This window comes from Mobula hypostoma, chromosome 21, assembly GCF_963921235.1.
Source record: "Mobula hypostoma chromosome 21, sMobHyp1.1, whole genome shotgun sequence".
NCBI classification, from domain to species: Eukaryota; Metazoa; Chordata; class Chondrichthyes; order Myliobatiformes; family Myliobatidae; genus Mobula; species Mobula hypostoma.
Window position 1 is genome coordinate 61,658,473 of NC_086117.1, and position 18,563 is coordinate 61,677,035.

Here is an 18,563-nt window from a genome sequence, read left to right on the forward strand (position 1 = left end):
TGTAATGTGCAATCATGGTCTTTCCATGACCACAGTTGTTCTTGGGGAATATTTCCACAGAAGTGGTTTGCCTTTGCTGCCTTCTGGTCAGTGTCTTTACAAGACGTGTGACCCCAGCTATTATCAATACTCTTCAGAGATTGTCTGCCTGTTGTCAGTGGTCACATAAGCAGACCTTGTGATACGCACCAGCTGCATGTATGGCCATATACCACTTGCTCACATGGCTTTGGCTTCATGTGACCCTGATCGGATGGGGAGGGGGTGCTAAGCAGGTGCTACACCTTGCCCAAGGGTGACCTGCAGGCTAATGGAGGGGAGGAGTGCCTTACACCTCCTTTGGTAGAGATGTATCTCACCCCAACCCCCCACCCCCAACTGTTAACTCAAAAGCACTGTCCCTTTTGCTTAAATCTCCAAGCATGCTGTATTTGAAGGTATCTGCAGAGTGGAGCACATCTTATTTTGGATCACTGGCTATGTTTAATTACTCCTGTAGCGATGCTAATAATTGTTTTGCTGTCCTTTTGTGTGTGGAAAGCAGATGGCTTATAAAGCCAAATGGTAGGAATGATGCTCAGGTTTTGGAGCTTTGTAAATTTAGGTGGATTTCAGAAGGCACTCCCAACAGCTCTACTTGGTTAGGAGCTTCAGGAGATTTAGTATGTCACCAAAGACTCTTGCAAATTTCTGTAGATGTACTGTGAAGCATTCTGTCCAGCTGCATCACAGCCTAGTATGGAAGTACCAATGTACAGGATTGCAAGAGGCTGCAGAAGGTTCTAGACACAGCCAGTTCCTTCATGGTGACCCTTCCCACCATCGAGGATATCTATGAGAGGCAATGCCTCAAGAAGGCAGCATCTGTCATTAAGGTCCCCCATTACCCAGGACATGCCCTCATCTCATTGCTACCATCAAGGAGGAGATGCAGGAGCCTGAAGACCCACTCTCAACAATTTAGGAACAGCTTCTTCCCCTGGGTATGTAGGAGTTGCTGTTAAGGTCTGCCTTTATGATCCAATCTTTGTGCTCTTGCGCTTGGATTAGACGATAAGATATAGGAGCAGAATTAGGCCATTCTCCCTATCGAATCTGGTCATTATGGCTGCTCCATCTCCCCTTCGGGCCCAATTTCCTGCCTTCTCCCTAAGTCCCTTCGTGTCCTGACTAATCAAGAATCTATCAGCCTCTTCCTTAAATATATCCAATGACTTGACCTCCACAGCCGCCTGTGGCTACGGATTCCACCAATTCACCACTCAGACTAAAGAACTTCCTCCTCATCTCTGTTCTAAAAGACGTCTTTGTATTCTGTCCTCTGGTCTTACACCCCCACCATAGGGAACATCCTCTCTATTGAGGATGATCTACCTTATACTCCTACAATTGTTCTGGTGAAGTTATTTCCATAAAGCTTTTGGGTAAGGGGGTATTCCCTGAAAGCAATTCAAATTTAAATACTTTCATACTGAGTTTAAATTTCACATTTACCTTGGGAAATGTGGTAGTTCAAGCTTGCTTCTTGCAAAATGTAAATCTTTGGGAAGAGGGCTATAAGTGACAAGTAACAATCAATCACACACCGAATGTTCCAAGCAATAGTGCTTTGAGTTTCTGCATGACTCGCAATGAAAGGACATCCAATTTCCAAAGAGAGTCGGAATTTTTCGCTAAGGGTAGAGCTTACTGACTGGAAAAACTGTACAGACTTGGAAATCATCCAGAAAGTTGACTCAGAAGGAAGTGTAAAACCTGCATAAAGCATTGCAAAACTTAATTTGAATTTTTTGGAATCAGTGAATTTCTGGAAGGTATGCTGCAGCAAAAAGCATATCAGTAGTTTAGTAGTTTGTTTTAACACTTTTGCACTGTGCTATATTTGTCAACGTGGAGCAGAAAACAAGTTTCTAAATCTGGTGGGAGCAAAGGATGTTGGGAATGGTGATGGTGGTGTGTCTGGTTGGCAGAGAAGGAGTGATGGGTGAGTTGGGTGGGGGTGTGGGCTGGGTGCAAACATGCCCAGCTCTGGGACACCAGGCAAGGTCATTTGATTCCAAACAATCATTTTATTGATCATTACAAAAGTCTCTCTGATGGTACCTACTCCCTCTCTTCTCCCTTCCCCTTTTCCCAAATACGATTCCCCTCTCCCTGCCCCCTTCCCACTCAGTCCACTATAGAGACCCAGAGCAGAATCAGGTTTATCATCACTCAATGTTTGTCATAAAATTTTGTGTTTTTTGTGTGTGGCAGCAATACAGTGCAATATATAACATTACTACAATACTATGCAAAAGTCTTCAGCACCCTAGCTCTATACATGTGCCTAAGACTTTTGCTCAGTACTGTAGATGTGGGGTTTTATTCAAATCGTTAGACTAAATTGGTAGCAAACTAGCTGCATTTGCAGCAACACATTAAATGCTGGAGGAACTCAGCAGGTCAAGCAGCATCTATGGAAAAGAGTAAATGGTTGACATTTCGGCACAACCCTTTAGTACTGAGAAGGAAGGGAGAAGATGCCAGAATGAAAAGATGGAGGAACAGAAATAAGATATTTTATAGTAATTAAGTCTTTGATTTCAATGCTTTAATTGGGGGGGGGGAACTACAGCATGGGATCGAAGTAAGCTGCTGAGAGTTATAAAATTAGTCAGCTCCATCATGGGCACTAACCTCTGTGGTATCCAAGACATCTTCATGGAACAGTGCCTCAAAAAGGTGGCATCCCACATTAAGGACCCCATCGCCCAGATTATGCCTTGTTGTCATTGCTACCATCAGAGAGGAGGTACAGGAGACTGAAGGCACAAACTCAATGATTCAGAAATATGTATAGAAACCATAGAAACTACAGCACAGAAACAGGCCTTTTGGCCCTTCTTGGCTGTGCTGAACCATTTTCTGCCTAGTCCCACTGACCTGCACATGGACCATATCCCTCCATACACCTCCCATCCATGTATCTGTCCAATTTATTCTTAAATATTAAAAAAGAACCTGCATTTACCACCTCGTCTGGCAGCTCATTCCATACTCCCACCACCACCATATATTTTCAGTTTTTTCTGTTAAGTATCGCATTGTACTGCTGCCGCAAAGTTAACAAATTTCACAACATATGCCAATGATGTTAAACCTGATTCTGATAATTCAAGTGTATTTGTGATCAGAACACTTCATATTGCACTATGTAACTTCCACTGCTAGCTAATTTGAAAAACAAAAATTTGGCATGTAAGATTAGCAGTTTTCCTTTTATTATCTGGGATCAAAAACTTTTTTTTCTTTCCCCCTCCAGCTCCAGAACCAAGGAGTGAATCCTGCTAACATTGGGTTCAGCACCCTGACCATGGAATCAGACAAGTTCATCTGCATCAGGGAGAAGGTGGGAGACCAGGCACAAGTAGTTGTCATTGATCTGAATGACCCAACAAATCCAATCCGGCGTCCCATATCTGCAGACAGTGTCATCATGAATCCAGCCAGCAAAGTGATTGCTCTGAAAGGTATTCATCTTACTCGAATAGCGCGACTGTCCTACCAGATTACATTAGGTGCTGTTTGTATCGATATTTGGTAATGATTATATACTTTCCTTCCTGCCTTCTTGTCTCAATTTAAGATGGTGAGTTCTTTGTTCTGTGGCTGTAAAATCTCTGGTGGGTCTTTTCATTGTAAGCAAACCTCATCAACTTAACGTAGACATTTTCTAACTGGTGTATTGCCCGTTGAGCAAATCCCCAAACTCCTTCCAAATTTACAGGAGACTCTCAAACTCAACCTGATGAAGTCCTGGTTATGCCAGTTTTAGAAAGCAAGCAGCCCTAAATTTTCAAGCTTACTGACCATCACTTTGACAGCATGTTGGCAGGTCAGTGGGACCTATTGTTTCCAACAATGTGGTAGTTAACTAAAACAGGAGTTCCCACATGAGCGTCCAGTACAGTGGCATAGTCGTTAGCACAACACCATACAGTGCCAGCGATCCAGGTTTGACTTTCTACCACTGCCTGTAAGGAGTTTGTACACTCTCTCTGTTACCACATGGATTTCCTCAGGATGCTCTGGTTTCCTCCCACAGTCCAAAGGTGCACCGGTTAGTAGGTTAATTGGTCGTTGTAGATTGTCCCGTGATTAGGCTAGGGTTAAATAGGTGGTTTGCTGAGCAGCATGGCTAAGGACCTATTCCGTGCTGTATCGCAACAAATAAGTACATATCTTCAGGTGCTGCGTCTGCATTGGCAGATTTAATTTGTGGAACTATTTCTAGCAACAGGAAAAAGGGCAAAGGCACCTTAAAGCCAGTTGCTTTGGGCAGATGGGGCTTGTCAGCCGTGATTGACAGTTCTTCTAGAAGGAATACTCTGATCTCAAACCTCCACTGCCTTGCGGCTGTTTAATAGGGAAAGCTTTGGAAGTAAAGCCCCCAAGGGGGAAAATCAGGAGCTGGAGTCCCTTAGGCAGTCTTACATTGAGTCCAACATTGACAGGCAACTCCTGGCGCCAATGGTGCCAAACTGTATCAGTCTCTGCCGTTCATTTGGATTCATCAGCTGCATGGAGAGGGAAAGTCTGCTACACGGGCAACAGCTTGCTCTCCATATCCTACTGATTGGCTTGTGTATCATGTAGACAGCTGACACACAACATCCGTGGTTGACCTCTGACCAGTGAAGGACTTCAAGCACATTTCTGTGCATCTTGTGAAGGGAAGCAGATCCAATTTTTCCTGGTAACTCTGCATTTAGGGTGCAGCTAAAAACATGAACTGCTCCTACCCTTGGGGAAGTTCCTCAGGATCAAAAATGGCCTGTATCTGAACTACTTCAGGTGCCTATATGTGATAATCTGGAGAGTTCTGTAATTGAAATTTACATGTTGAAACTGGTGCCGTGCCAATTATTTAATTGGCATTTAATGAGAGGGCGGGGGAACAGCACGGTAGCATAGTGGTTAGCACAACGCTTTACAGTACTGGCGACCTGGGTTCATTTCCCTTTACTGCCTGTAAGGAGTTTGTGCCCTCTTCCTGTGACCGCGTGGGTTTGCTCCAAGTGCTCCGGTTTCCTCCCATGGTCCAAAGACTTACCGATTGGTGGGTTGTTGGTTATTGTAACTTGTCCCGTGATTAGGCTTGGGTTAAATCAGGGTTTGCTGGGTGGTGTGGCTCGAAGGGCTGGAAGAGCCTATTTCATGCTGCACCTCAATAAATAAATAGAGATTTTAAAGCATAAAAATTGGAACTTCTGTTTTGTTTTGGCTCAAGAAATTAGACATTAAGAGATTAGTTTTATTTGTCGCGTTTACAGCGAAGCATCAAAACGTGCATTGTTTTGTGTCATGTCAAATCAGCAAAGATTGTGCTGTAAGTGTTACCATGCTTCTGGCACCAACATAGCGTCTCCACAATTCACTGACAATCATTTTAATATGGGAGGATACTGGAGCACCCAGAGGAAACCCACACATTCTCGGGGAGACTGTACAGGCAGTAGTGGGAATTGAACCCCAGCTGGTGAAAGCTGGTGCCGTAAAGCAATCGCAAACTGTTGCACTGCCATGCTGACCCCCCCTGGACACCAGGCTGAATGTATAGGACTACATGTGGCCAGCTGCTCTTGCTATATGTCCTATCATATAGCCAGACATTTTCATATTCAAACTGCTTGAGCAAGGTCAGCACATTAAAATCGGGTCGCTTCACATCAGCTGAAAGTAATGACTTAGACAACCAAATGGCCAAGTGCTTGGGCCATTATGGTGGGTGATCCAGGTTTATTGAAATGTGTTTATAAGTTGCTGATACTGGTTTGCCACCTGAGAATGACCCTTAAGTTCATGCATGCTATGTCTTTTGTATGCTTTGCGTTGTTGTATTGTAAAAGTGGTTTCCTGCCGAAAGCTTGCATTTCTCTTCTGGAGTGCCTTACTTTGGTTAGTATCCAGAAGCTGATTTACCTCAGTTAGATCTAGTGTATTTTTGCACTCTGCTATTATAAAAGTGTGTGTGTGTTGGTCAATGATTCTGATTTTGCTGTTTTGTGCATCCCAGTTTGTGAGCTTTTCGAAATTTCAGCCAGCACACAGAATTTCAGTACCATTTCTCCCATTAGTCCACACATCAAAAGAAGTTCCTGACTTTCAAAGGAGATGTGAAGGCAAGTTTCTTTTTAGAGTGCTGGGCGCCTAGAATGTTCTGCCTGGGGTGGTAGTAGAGGCAGAAACCTTAGACTTTTCAGAGACATTTAGATAGGCACATGAATGTAAGTAAAGTGGAATGATATGGGAACTGAGTAGGCAGAAGCAATTAGTTAGCCATTTAATTACTAATTTAATTGGTTCGGCACAACATTGTGGGCCAAAGGGCCTGTTCCTGTGCTGTACTCTTCTGTTCTATGAACCCAGGTGACTTGTTATCCCAAGAGTGCTTTTGCATAGTAGTTTGATAGTTGGGTGGCAAGGTGGACATAAAACTCTACCAAAGGCACTGCTTCCCTCCGCTAGCCTGCAGGTCACCTTGGGCAAGGTGTATAGCACCTGCTTAGCTCCAGCCCCCGATCAGGGTCACGTGAAGCCATGGAGCAGGTGGTGGATGGTCATATGAGCATCCAGTACCTATCACAAGTCCTGGTTATGTGACCATTGCTGCCAGGCAGACAGTCTCTGAAGAGTATTGATAATGGCTGGGTTCACCTGTCTTGTAAAGATACTGCCCAGAAGAAGGCAATGGCAAACCACTTATGTAGAAAAATTTGCCAAGAATAATCATGGTCATGGGAAGACCGTGATTGTTCAGGTTATACGACAAGGTACATGATGATGAGTTGGATATTTGGTAGAAAGCAGAGCCTCTTCTATAGCTACCTACCAACTAAACCCATTTATTCCTTGACTCCTGGAATGAAGTTAACATCAGGTGCCCTAGGTAAGCTCCAAAAGAGCTTAGTTGAAAGAGGTAACTGTGCCATTATAGCTTGATTCTAAATCTACCTTGCCATTTTAGCAGATATTTCATCTGATTCCCAAGTATCTCAACAATTACTAGGCATGTGTCATTTGCTGTAGGTGGCTGTGGTGACCAAGGCACATCAAGGCTGGTAGGTTCTTGATTAATAAGGACGTCAAAGGTTACGGGGAAAAGGTAGGAGAATGGGGTTGAGTGGGATAATGAATCAGTCATGATGGAATGGTAGAGTAGACTTGATGGGCCGACTGGCCTAGTTCTGCACCTGTGGCTTGGTTCTAATGAGCAAACATTCTGAGTGGAACGTGCGTGTCCGTGCTAAATAGCATGATTACACTTTTGTGTGGCTTCCTGGTTGGTGATTATGGTCTGGGATCCTTGGGCAGATAATAGTCTGTGCAAGGTCATCAGATTACTGAAATTTCTTTAGACCTTCCCTCAAGTGCTGTATGGCTTAGCATGTCTTGTTTTTTGGATTGATTGTCGCACCTGAGATTGAAACAGGTCCTTAATAAATATTTGAGTATATCTTTTGAGGGTTGAAAATGCTTGGATAATTTGAAGTACCAGCCTGCTCACAAAATTTGTGCTGAAGAAGCAGCAAGTTTTTTGCCCTGCAGACTTGGAAAAATAATGGATGGGAAAGCTCCAGTCTCTACATGGTGAAAGTAATTACATTTTGTAATGCTTGTGATAGCACTTCAAAACTGTAGGCACCAGTAATAAACAAGATTTGTAGCACTCTAGTGTCAACTATACGCAAATCTTGCAGCTTGAAGCTGAAGTAATTCAACCTTTAATAGTTTTGATGTGAACAAACTGGCTATCCATACCCGAGAAATGTATTGCTTTTGACTTTTCAAGCACCTTATCGCTACATCAAGAAGTTTTCCAAGTGCTTGTTGTCTGTCTCTGGAAGTAACTGTGTCATGTTTCTTTGCAGATTAGCTTCCAAACTTGGAGCTGCTTTGCTGTTGGAGTAAACAAGAATAAATTTGTAGCATGGTCACCAATTCCAATAGCAATCTAAAGATTTGATTGCAAGTCAGTTGAGGGTTTTTCGGAGTCACAGTTGCAAGAAACCTTTGCATTTTCCTGGTTTTCTGCAATAATTACTCATAAAATTTGGTCTGATCTTCATCTAAGTCACAATAATAGACAAAATCTGCCTGAATTAATAATACAAGCAATTGAACTTCTCATCAATACTGAGTACATCATTTAAACAGTCACAATATAGATTCAAAAAAAATGTGAACTTTAGGGTAACGCCTTCTACAAAAGCTATTTGGAGTCAGGTCTTCGAATCAATGAAATGAGATTGGAGGCTGGGTTGTAGAGGTACCCTACCCGATTTTTGAAAAAGGACACATAGGTTATTGATACGCTTGCTTTTGAGAAAGATCTGTTTATGTGCACCATGCCTTGAACAAAATGACTTTCAGAGGAGTTTTGAAGAATTGTAGAGATGCATAAAGCTAGAAAAGCTACAAAAACATTTCTAAAAACATATGTTCATCAGTCCACAGGAAGGAAAATTGTCTACAAATGAAGGAAATTCTGTACTGTTGCTACTCTCCCTGAGGAGTGGGTGTCCTGCAAAGATCACACCAAGAGTGCAAATCTCTGGAACTTGCTAAAGTCTGTGTTCTTGGAAGGACACCATTTAGGAAACCACTGCTCCCCAAATTCAAAAAAAAACTTCATTGCATGTTTCAAGTTTGCAAAAGACCACCTAGATTTTCCACAACTTTTCTGGGACAATATTTTGTGGACAGATGAGCCAAAATTGATAGGTATCTGAGTAGCCAGGGCATCAAAGGTTATGGTGAGAAGGCAGAGGAGTGGGACTAAATAGTAGAAAATGGATCAGCTCACGATAAAATGGCGGAGCAGACTCGATGGGCTGAATGGCCTACTTCTGCTCCTTTGTCTTATGGTCTTATGATATAAAAATTGAAATTTTTGGAAGAAATGCATACTGTTTTTTTTTGTGGGAGGATGGGAGGGCACGGCACACCACGCCTCATCCCAACTGTGAAGCATGGTGGAAGGGGCATCATGGTTTGGGTCTGCTTTGCTGACTCAGGGCATGGACAGCTTGCAATTGTTGAGGAAACAACTAATTTAAAATTGTATCAAGGCCTTTTACAGGAGAATGTCAGGGTAGTGGTCCTTCACCTGATGCTTAATAGAAGTTGAATGATGCAACAAGACAATGTTCCAAAGCACAAGAATAAATCAACAACAGAATGTTTTAAAAAGAAGAAAATTCATGTTTTGGAATGACCAAGCCAGAGTCTAAATCTTAACGCAATTGAGATGCTGAGGCATGACCTGAAGAGGGCTGTTCATGCAAGATATCCCAGTAGTATTGATGAACTGAAACAGTTTTGAATGGAGGAATGGTCTAAAATTCCTCCTGGCTGTTATGCAAGTCTGATCAGCAGCTACAGGAAACATTTAGTGAATGTTATTGCTGCTAAAAGAGGTTCTACCAGTTATTAAATATAAGGGTTCACATACTTTTTCCAGCATGGACTGTAAACGAAGAAACAATGTGTTCAAAAAGGACATGAAAAGTACAATTGTTTGTGCGTTATTAGTTTACTCAGATTGGGTTTGCTTTAATTGTGACTTAGATGAAGATCAGACCACACTTTCTGAGTAATTAATGCAGGAAACCAGGTAATTTCATCGGGTTTGCAACTGTAATTCAAAAGGTGATTGAGGAATGACTAGGAAAAGGCACAACAGAAAACGGAGGGGAACACTCACTTTTATAATGCTACCATTTCAGAGAGGAATTTTATTTTTGAGTTCTCTTGAATTCAAATTGTTCACAGTGTTTTTGGTTGGGAATGTAAATCAGCCTAATTGGGTACCATGGTAGTGTAGTGGTCAGTGCAACGCTACTACAACTTGGGCCATCAGAGCTCGGTGTTCAGTCCCGTCGTCCTCTGTAAGGAGTTTGTACATCCTCCCTGTGACATGTGTGGGTTTTCTCTAGGTGTTCAGGTTTCCACTTATAGTCCAGAGACATACTGGCTAGTAGGTTAATTAGGAATTGTTACTTGTCCTGTGATTTGGTTAAATCAGCGGTTGCTGGACAATGTAGCGCGAAGGGCCAGAGGGTCATATTTTATCAACACACACAAAATGCTAGTGGAACGCAGCAGGCCAGGCAGTTTAGTGAAACCCCCTCTCTCTCTCACTGCTCCCCATCTATAATTTCTTCGACCCTTCAACTATGATGCTGTCTGACATGCTGCGTTCCACCAGCATTTTGTGTGTTGTTTGAATTTCCACATCTACAGATTTCCTCGTGTTTGCGGTCATACTTTATACTAAATCTCTAAGTTCTTGAACTAAAAGTTATTGCTGGTTCACCAGTCTTTCAAGACAGCTTCCAAGCTAACTTTTATTAATCCTATTGAGTCAATAACCAGATATTGGTCACTCATCTTATTGTGCAGCAGCACTATGCACTGGGCCCGAAATGTCAACTCTTTATCGTGTCCAGAGATACTGCCTGACCGGGATTCCTCCAGCATTTTGTGTGTGGTACTTTGCATTCAGCTACTAGTCAATGTTGGACCTGAGACATGGAAAGCAGTGAGGTTGGAGAGATAAGACTGGTTTTTGGCTTGTTCTGAGATGATATCTTTCTCTCCCTGCCAACAGCTATTGTACTATGTGAATCATTTGAATCACTGTGCAGTGAGATGAAAATCTGGTCCGGATGGTGTATTAACTTTAATTTGTTTATGAATAATAGCTGGGAAAACGCTTCAGATATTTAACATAGAAATGAAGAGCAAAGTGAAAGCCCACACCATGGTTGAAGAAGTAACCTTCTGGAAGTGGGTCTCTTTGAACACTGTTGCCCTGGTAACTGAGACTGCAGTGTTCCATTGGAGCATGGAAGGTGACTCCCACCCACAGAAAATGTTCGACAGACACGCCAGCTTGGCGGGTTGTCAAATTATTAACTACCGGACAGACCTTCAACAGAAGTGGCTGCTTCTAATCGGAATCTCAGCACAGGTAGGTTCTTAAAATTATCTTTCTTGTTTTATTCCTGCCATTGCTTGTAAGGTGTTTGTATGTTTTCACTGTGACAGCGTAGGTTTCCTCCGGGTGCTCTGGTTTCCTCCCACAGTCCAAGACGTGTCAGTCGGTAGGTTACTTGGTCATTGTAAATTGTCCCATGGTTAGGCTGGGGTTAAATCGGGGGGAGGGGGGTTGCTGGGCAGCATGGTTTGAAGGGCCTAGTCTGTACTGTATCTCAATACAAAAATTAATAAAGGCTTGCAACACACATCAAAGTTGCTGGTGAATGCAGCAGGCCAGGCAGAATCTCTAGGAAGAGGTACAGTCGACGTCTCGGCCTGAAACGTTGACTGTACCTCTTCCTAGAGATGCTGCCTGGCCTGCTGCGTTCACCAGCAACTTTGATGTGTGTTGCTTGAATTTCCAGCATCTGCAGAATTCCTGTTGTTTGTTAATAAAGGCATGTTTCCTTTGAATCACTGTGGGTTTGATCTATTATTAGACCAAGCTGTTAGTGGTCTTTGAATTGTTTATGGGCTGAAACCTCAAACGTTGCTTTGTGGTCTTGAATGTTAAACTGTTGGAAGTGTCATTTTCTGGATATTAAAGTCATAGTTATAGAGCACTACAACACAGAAATGGGCCCTTTGGCCCTTCCAGTCCATGCCCAGCTATTCTACCTCATCTCCATAGCCCTCCATATCCCTCCCATGTACTTATCCAAACTTCTCTTAAATGTTGAAATCAAACCTGCATTCACCACGTTCGCTGGCAGCTGATTCCACACGCCCTGCACTCTCCCTCAGGTTCTCCTTAAATATTTCACCTTTCAACTTCAAACCAAAAAGCGAATCAAAAACACCCAAACGCTAATCCATTCTACCTACACAATGTCCAATCCCTCCATTTTCCTTACATCCATGTGCCTATCTAAATCACTTAATAGCCTGTGATGTGTTTTACTCTACCATCATACCACTCAGTGCATTCCAGGCATCCACCACTCTCTGAATTAAAAAAAAAATTTGCCCCTCACATCCCCTTTGAACCTACCATCTCTCACCTTCAATGTATGCCCACTGGTATTAAACATTTCAATCCTGGGAAACATTTTCTACCTACTCTACCTATGCCTCTCATAATCTTATAAACGTTTATCAGGTCTCCCCTCAGCCTCCACCACTCCAGAGAAAACAACTCAAGTTTGTCCAGCCTCTCATGATAGCCCATACCCTCGACACCAGGCAGCATCCTGGTAAACCTCTTCTGCACCTTCTTCAAAGCCTCAATGTGCTTCCTACAGCAACCATGCTGAATCCAAATTGGTATTGCTTAAATGCTGAGATAACTGAGGTATGATTTGTAACACAATTAAGTATTTGAAGTACGTAAGTGCCTTGGAGTGGCTGAGGCAACATGTCAATATTAATGCAAGTGTTTTGATGACTGGCTTTTCCCTATCAGTTGTGATGTCAAGATTCCTGATGTCCCTAATTATGGCCTGTACAGTTTCACTCACTTGCCTTTCAATAGTACTGAGGTGCATATTGGAAGTAGCTGTTTCTGATGGAAAACAAATTGCAATATTAGCACACCTGTCACAGGTGAGGCTGATTAGCAAACAAACACTGCCAGGTGTTTTATTGTCTTAAGTTTGTACACTTTAAGCAACGCGCACAAAATGCTGGAAAAACTCAGTAGGCCAGATAGCATCTATGGAAAAGTGTAAACAGTCAACGTTTTGGGCCAAGGCCCTTTATCAGGGAGAAAGAGGAAAAGAAGGTTTGGGGGGGGTGGGGGGGGGAGGGTAGGAAGTCCATGGTCATAGGTGATAGGTGAAGCCAGGGGAGGGGTGCAATAAAGAGCTGGGAAATTGGTGAAATAAAGGGCTAGAGGAGGGGGAATTTGATAGAGGAGAAGAGCATGGAAGAAACCTTTATCTCTTTCACCAATCTTCCTATGACATGCCTCCGTCTTGCCTTTTATCACTTTCACCAATCAACTTCTTAGCTCTTTACTTCAGCACCCCCTTCCCAATTTCACCTATCACCTGCCTCCTTGTGCTTCTTCCTCCCCTTGCCCCACCATCTTACTCTGACTTCTTTCTTTCCAGTCCTGATGAAGGGTCTCAGCCCAACATGTCGACTGTTTATTCATTTCTGTAGATACTGCTTGATTTTTAGAGATTTTCTCATGTTTGTACACCTTAATGTTCTTGCCAGCCTGATGGCTAACCTGGTGATGTTCTGAACTACAGTGTCCTTGCTGGCTGGCTGCCATGAACTCTGGGGGAGGGGAAGTATTCATCCTGCTGCTCAAGAGCTATGCATCGCATTAATGCTTGTGCCTTAATGTAAAGTTCATTTCTGTGCCAAGACCATCTTCCAGAGCTGAGCTCTGCTATCTCCATCTACCACCTAAGTTAATGAGCTGCTGGCATCCTTGGCCATACTCCTGCAGAAAGTTTCTCTTTGTCGCTACTTAAATTACGAAGATGTCCTGTAACACAGCAGGAGGGGGAATAAGTGTGTACGCTGGAATCTATCCAGCCGGCCCTGAGTCATTCAATTAGAATTGTGTTCTACATTGAAATGTCATAAAAATATTCCCCACTTTAGCCTCTTCTCACTTGCCTATCACCTCCCCCAAGTCCTTTTCTCCTATGATCCACTCTCCTCTCCCATCAGATTCCTAGCTCTCCAACTCTTCACCTATCCCATCCACCTGGCTTCACCTGACACTTAGCTATCCTCCTTCCCTCCCGTCTTTTTATTCTGGGATGTTCCTCCAGCATTGAAACATCTTCCTGCCCAAGCTGAAGAATGGTGCAAAATAGCCAGCTTATTTTCTGAAGTAGTGGATCTGCTGAGAAAAAATATATTTGTGCTAACTGCATAACTTGACAACAGTATCCCTACCAGTTTAAGTACTTTAGGAGCGATCACTGTCCATTTTCTTGTCTCCTTGATAGATGGTGCTCATACAGTGCTTCAGTTATTTTCTCCATTTGCAGCTGATGTAACAGTAAAGTTTCTTCAAATGTAGCACAGACACGATACTGGAGGAACTCAGCAGGTCAGGCTGAATAAAGAGTTGACATTTTGGGCTGAGACCCTTCTTCAGGACTTTCAACAGATGCAGCCTCATTGAGTTCCTCCAGCATTTTGTGTGCGTTTCCATCTGCAGAATTTCATGTTAATTCCTTTCAATCTTTTTATTTCCTTCATTTAGCAAAACCGAGTAGTAGGTGCAATGCAGTTGTACTCTGTGGACCGAAAGGTATCACAGCCAATTGAGGGCCATGCTGCGGCTTTCGCTGACTTCAAACTGGAAGAGAATCGTACACCGTCCACACTCTTCTGCTTTGCAGTTCGCAGTCAGGCTGGAGGGAAGGTATGCTTTGTTGTCAGCATTTTCATTTTCTAAATTGCTGACTTGTATCATGTGTTAAACCTAATCAATCTCCATGTGAGTTTAAGTCGAAGATTTAGCTGGATTAGATAAGTTATATGAGCTTGGGCTTTTCTCTTTGGAGTGAAGGAGGGTGAGAGATGACTTGATAGAAATGTACAAGATAAAAAGAAGAGAAGAATAGCCCTTAGCTGGGCAGTGGAGTTATTGGGGCACCGACATGACGGTGCTTCTGTAGCAAGCTATTCTTGTTTTTACAAGGCCGAGTTGCTAGCTCGATGCTCAACCCGACTTGGATTCGAACTCAGGAACCTTTGCTCCGGAGTCCGCGCTGATACTATTGCGCCACCAAGCGGGGTGGCGGGGGGCGGCTGCGGTACAAGATAAGAGGCATAGATATAGAGGATAGCCTGGGCTTTTTCCCAGGGTAGAAATGGCTAATATGAGGGACAGTTTTATGGTGATTGGAGGAAAGTAGAGGGAGGGGGCATGAACAGGCCCAGGGTGGTAAATCAAAAAAACCCCAAAAATTAATAACACCTTTCTTTATAATGTCCTTATTCCTCCAGCTTCCTTACATTCATGTGCCTATCTAAACGTCTCTTAAAAGCCTCTTTATAATCCTCATGTGCTATGTTTAATCCTAGCTTCTGAAACTTTACATACATTTCCTTTTTCTTCGTGACTAAGTTCTTCACCTGCCTGGGCATCTAAGGTTCTCTTATCTTTCCATCTCTGTCCACCCTTCTAACAGGAATGTACCTGAGAGTATGTTTCCTGTGGTTTGGGAGTCTTGGACCAGAGGACACAACCTCAGAATAGAGGGACATCCTTTTAGAGTGGAGATAAGGAACAACTTTAGCCAGAGAGTGGTGAATCTGTGGAATTTGTTGCCAGAGGCAGCTGTGGAGGCGAAGTCATTGGGTATATTTAGGGCTGAGGTTGATAGCTTCTTGATTAGTCAGGGTATAAAGGGACATGGGGAGAAGGCAGGAGACTGGGGCTGAGGGGGAAAATGGATCAGCTATGATGAAATGGCGGAGCAGACTCAATGGGCCAAATAACCTAATTCTGCTCCTATATATTATGATCTTTAAACACCCTCCACATCTCTGATGTGGACTTGTCAGAGGTAAGTTTATTTTAAACCCAGAGTGTGGTGAGTGCATGGAACACTCTGCTAGGGACAGTGGTAGCGGCAGATACATTAAGGATATTTAAGAGAGGTTTGATCAGCACATGAATGATTTTTTTAAAAAAGGGAGGGGCAGTGTGCAAGGGAAATGTTAGATTGAATTTGGAGTAGGTTAAAAGGTTGGTACAATATTGTGGGCCAAAGAACCTGTACCATTCTGTGAATCACTTCCTCAAACCTTGAGCTGGCTTTGTACCCATACTTGGTAGATAAAACGAATATCCTGGCTTCTTCGATCCAACTTGTGAAATCTTTTGCAGTTGCATATAATTGAAGTAGGCCAGCCTCCTTCTGGAAATCAGCCGTTCACGAAGAGAGCAGTCGATGTGTTCTTCCCTCCTGAAGCTCAGACTGACTTCCCCGTGGCAATGCAGGTAAGCAACCAAAAACTTAATACTATATCGGACCTTTTCAGTGTTAAAGGAGGAATTCGACTTGCATAAGCATACTGAAGCAGAAGCATAAATAACAGGTCATTGACCTGAAACAGTAATTGTTCCTCTCCTAACAAACATTGCCCTAGCTATTCCAGCAATTCACTTGATGTGCAGTAGCGTGCAAAAATCTTACGCACGTACAGGTATGCATCGCTTAACGTCCAAGGTACGTTCTGTGAAATTGGACGTTATGTAATTTGGATGTTGTGCGAACACCATATTATATACTTAACAAATCTATATGGAGTACTTTAGTGTACCTGTATTGACTAAATCCGTGTCATTAGCAATTTCTCCATATCCAATATAGATCCCTCTTTCATTTTCGTGAGCCTTGTAATTTTCAGTGAAGCCAATCCTTTACCAGCTTCGAGAATTTTTTCTTTGTTTTTCAGGATCGTCGTGATTTTTGAGAGCGACATGCCTAAATCCCAAGCAATAGCATTCACTGGTTTTCCACCTTCATATTGTTTAATAACCTTTTGTTTCACTTCCAAATCAATACTTTTCCTTTGCCTCTTGCTGCTGCTATCACTAGGAGTGGTTTTGCTGCGTTTGGAAGCCATGATGCATAATTTTCGAAAGAAAATTAAACAAAGTGATAACACTACTACACTCAAGAGACGCGCGATACATGAGATCGGTTACATCCGCTACGTCATGTTCTCAGATCTGGACTATGGACGTATATGCGATCGGACATTGTCTGAATGGACATTAAGTGGCGCACACCTGTATATACATATATGAAGTATTCCCACCACCCCCCCACCCACCGCGGATGTTTTCATGGTTTATTGTTTTACAGCATACATCATTGCATCACAGTGGATTTAATTTGTTTTTTTGGCACTGATCAACGGAAAGACGTGTCAAAGGGAAATCAATTCTCTACAAAGTGATCTAAATTAATTACAAATATAAAACACAGAATAATTGATTGCATAAATAAGCATTCACTCCTTTAATATGACACACCAAATCATCACTGGTGCAGCCAATTGGTTTTAGAAGTCACATAATTAGTTAAATAGAGATCACTGTGTGGTGCAGTCAAGATGTTTCAATTGATTGTCGTAAAAATACACCTGGATCTGGAAGGTCCAACTGCTATTGAGTCAGTATCCTGGCAAAATTTACACCATGAAGACAGATTAACACTCCAACTCTGCAAAAAGGTTATTGAAAAACACAAATCAGAAGATGGATACAAGCACATTTCCAAGTCACTGAATATTCCTTGGAGTACAGTTAAGTCAATCATCAAGAAATGGAAAGAATATGGCACAGTTGTAAATCTGCCTAGAGCAGGCCAACCTCAAAACTAGTGACTGTGTAAGAAAGGGACTAGTGAGGGAAGCCACTATGACAACTCTGGAGGAGTCACAAGCTTCAATGGCTGAGGTGGGAGAGACTGCAGATACACCAACTGTTGCCTGAGTGCTTCACCAGTCACAGCTTTATGGAAGAGAGACAAAGAGAAAGCCACTGCTTAAAAAAAAAACACATCAAATCTCGATTAGTGGGAGACTCTGAAGTAAGCTGGAAGAAGGATTTTGTGGTCTGCTGAAACCAAAATTGAGCTTTTCGGTCATTAGACTAAACTCTATGTTTGGCATAAGCCAAACACTGCACACCATCCCTACTGTGAAGCATAGTGGTGGCTGCATCATACTGTGAGGATGCTTCACTGCAGCAGACCCTGGAAGACTTGTGAAGGTAGAGGGTAAAATGAATGCAGCAAAATACAGGGAAATCCTGGAGGAAAATCTGATGTCGTCTGCAAGAGAACTGCGACTTGGGAGAAGCTATGTTTTCCGGCAAGACATTGACCCCAAGTATAAAGCCAAAGCTACACAGGAATGATTTAAAAACAAAGTTAATGTCCGGAATGGCCAAGTCAGAGCCCAGGCCTCAATCCAATTGAGAATTTGCGGCTGGACTTGAAAAGGGCTGTTCACTCACATTCCCCATGCAATCTGACAGAGTTTGAGCAGTTTTGTAAAGAAGGATGGTGAAAAATTGTAGGGTCCATATGTACAAAGCTGATAGACCTATCCACACAGACTCAAGGTGTAACTGCTCCCAAAGGTGCATCTACTAAATGCTGACTTAACGGGGATGAGTAATTAGCAATTGATTATTTTATGGTTAATTGTAATATATTTAGACCAATTTGTAGGCATTTGTTTTCACTTTGACATGAAAGAGCCTTTTCTGTTGATCAGTGTTTAAAAAAAGCCAAATGAAATCCACTGTGATTTAATGTTGTTAAATAATATGTTTTTTATAGGCACTGTGTATAGCGAGGGTAACTAAGGCTTTTACACAGTGTTGTGTTTGTCAATGTAGAGCGGACAGTGATGTAAATCTGGGAGAAATGGATGTTGGGAATGATGAAGGTAGAGCGCCACAGGCGGGTTGTGGGACAGGTGCAGAGGAGTGCCGGGGGAGGGGCACTTGTACAGGCACACCTAGCCCTGAGACACCAGGCAAA

The 18,563-nt window shown here is 42.8% G+C and overlaps 1 protein-coding gene across 2 annotated transcripts in view; it reads left to right on the forward strand.

The window, feature by feature from the left end:
• cltcl1 (clathrin, heavy chain-like 1) overlaps window positions 1–18,563 on the forward strand; it is a 138,219-nt gene that overhangs the window by 23,782 nt on the left and 95,874 nt on the right. For both annotated transcript variants that reach the window (XR_010021242.1, XM_063074136.1), the window contains exons 2-5: window positions 3,305–3,512; window positions 10,749–11,017; window positions 14,255–14,416; window positions 15,890–16,003. Coding sequence is in view for 1 of the 2 variants with exons in the window: in XM_063074136.1 (XP_062930206.1) it covers window positions 3,305–3,512; window positions 10,749–11,017; window positions 14,255–14,416; window positions 15,890–16,003 (753 nt within the window). In the remaining variant the exon portion in view is untranslated. The remainder of the gene's footprint in view (window positions 1–3,304; window positions 3,513–10,748; window positions 11,018–14,254; window positions 14,417–15,889; window positions 16,004–18,563) is intronic.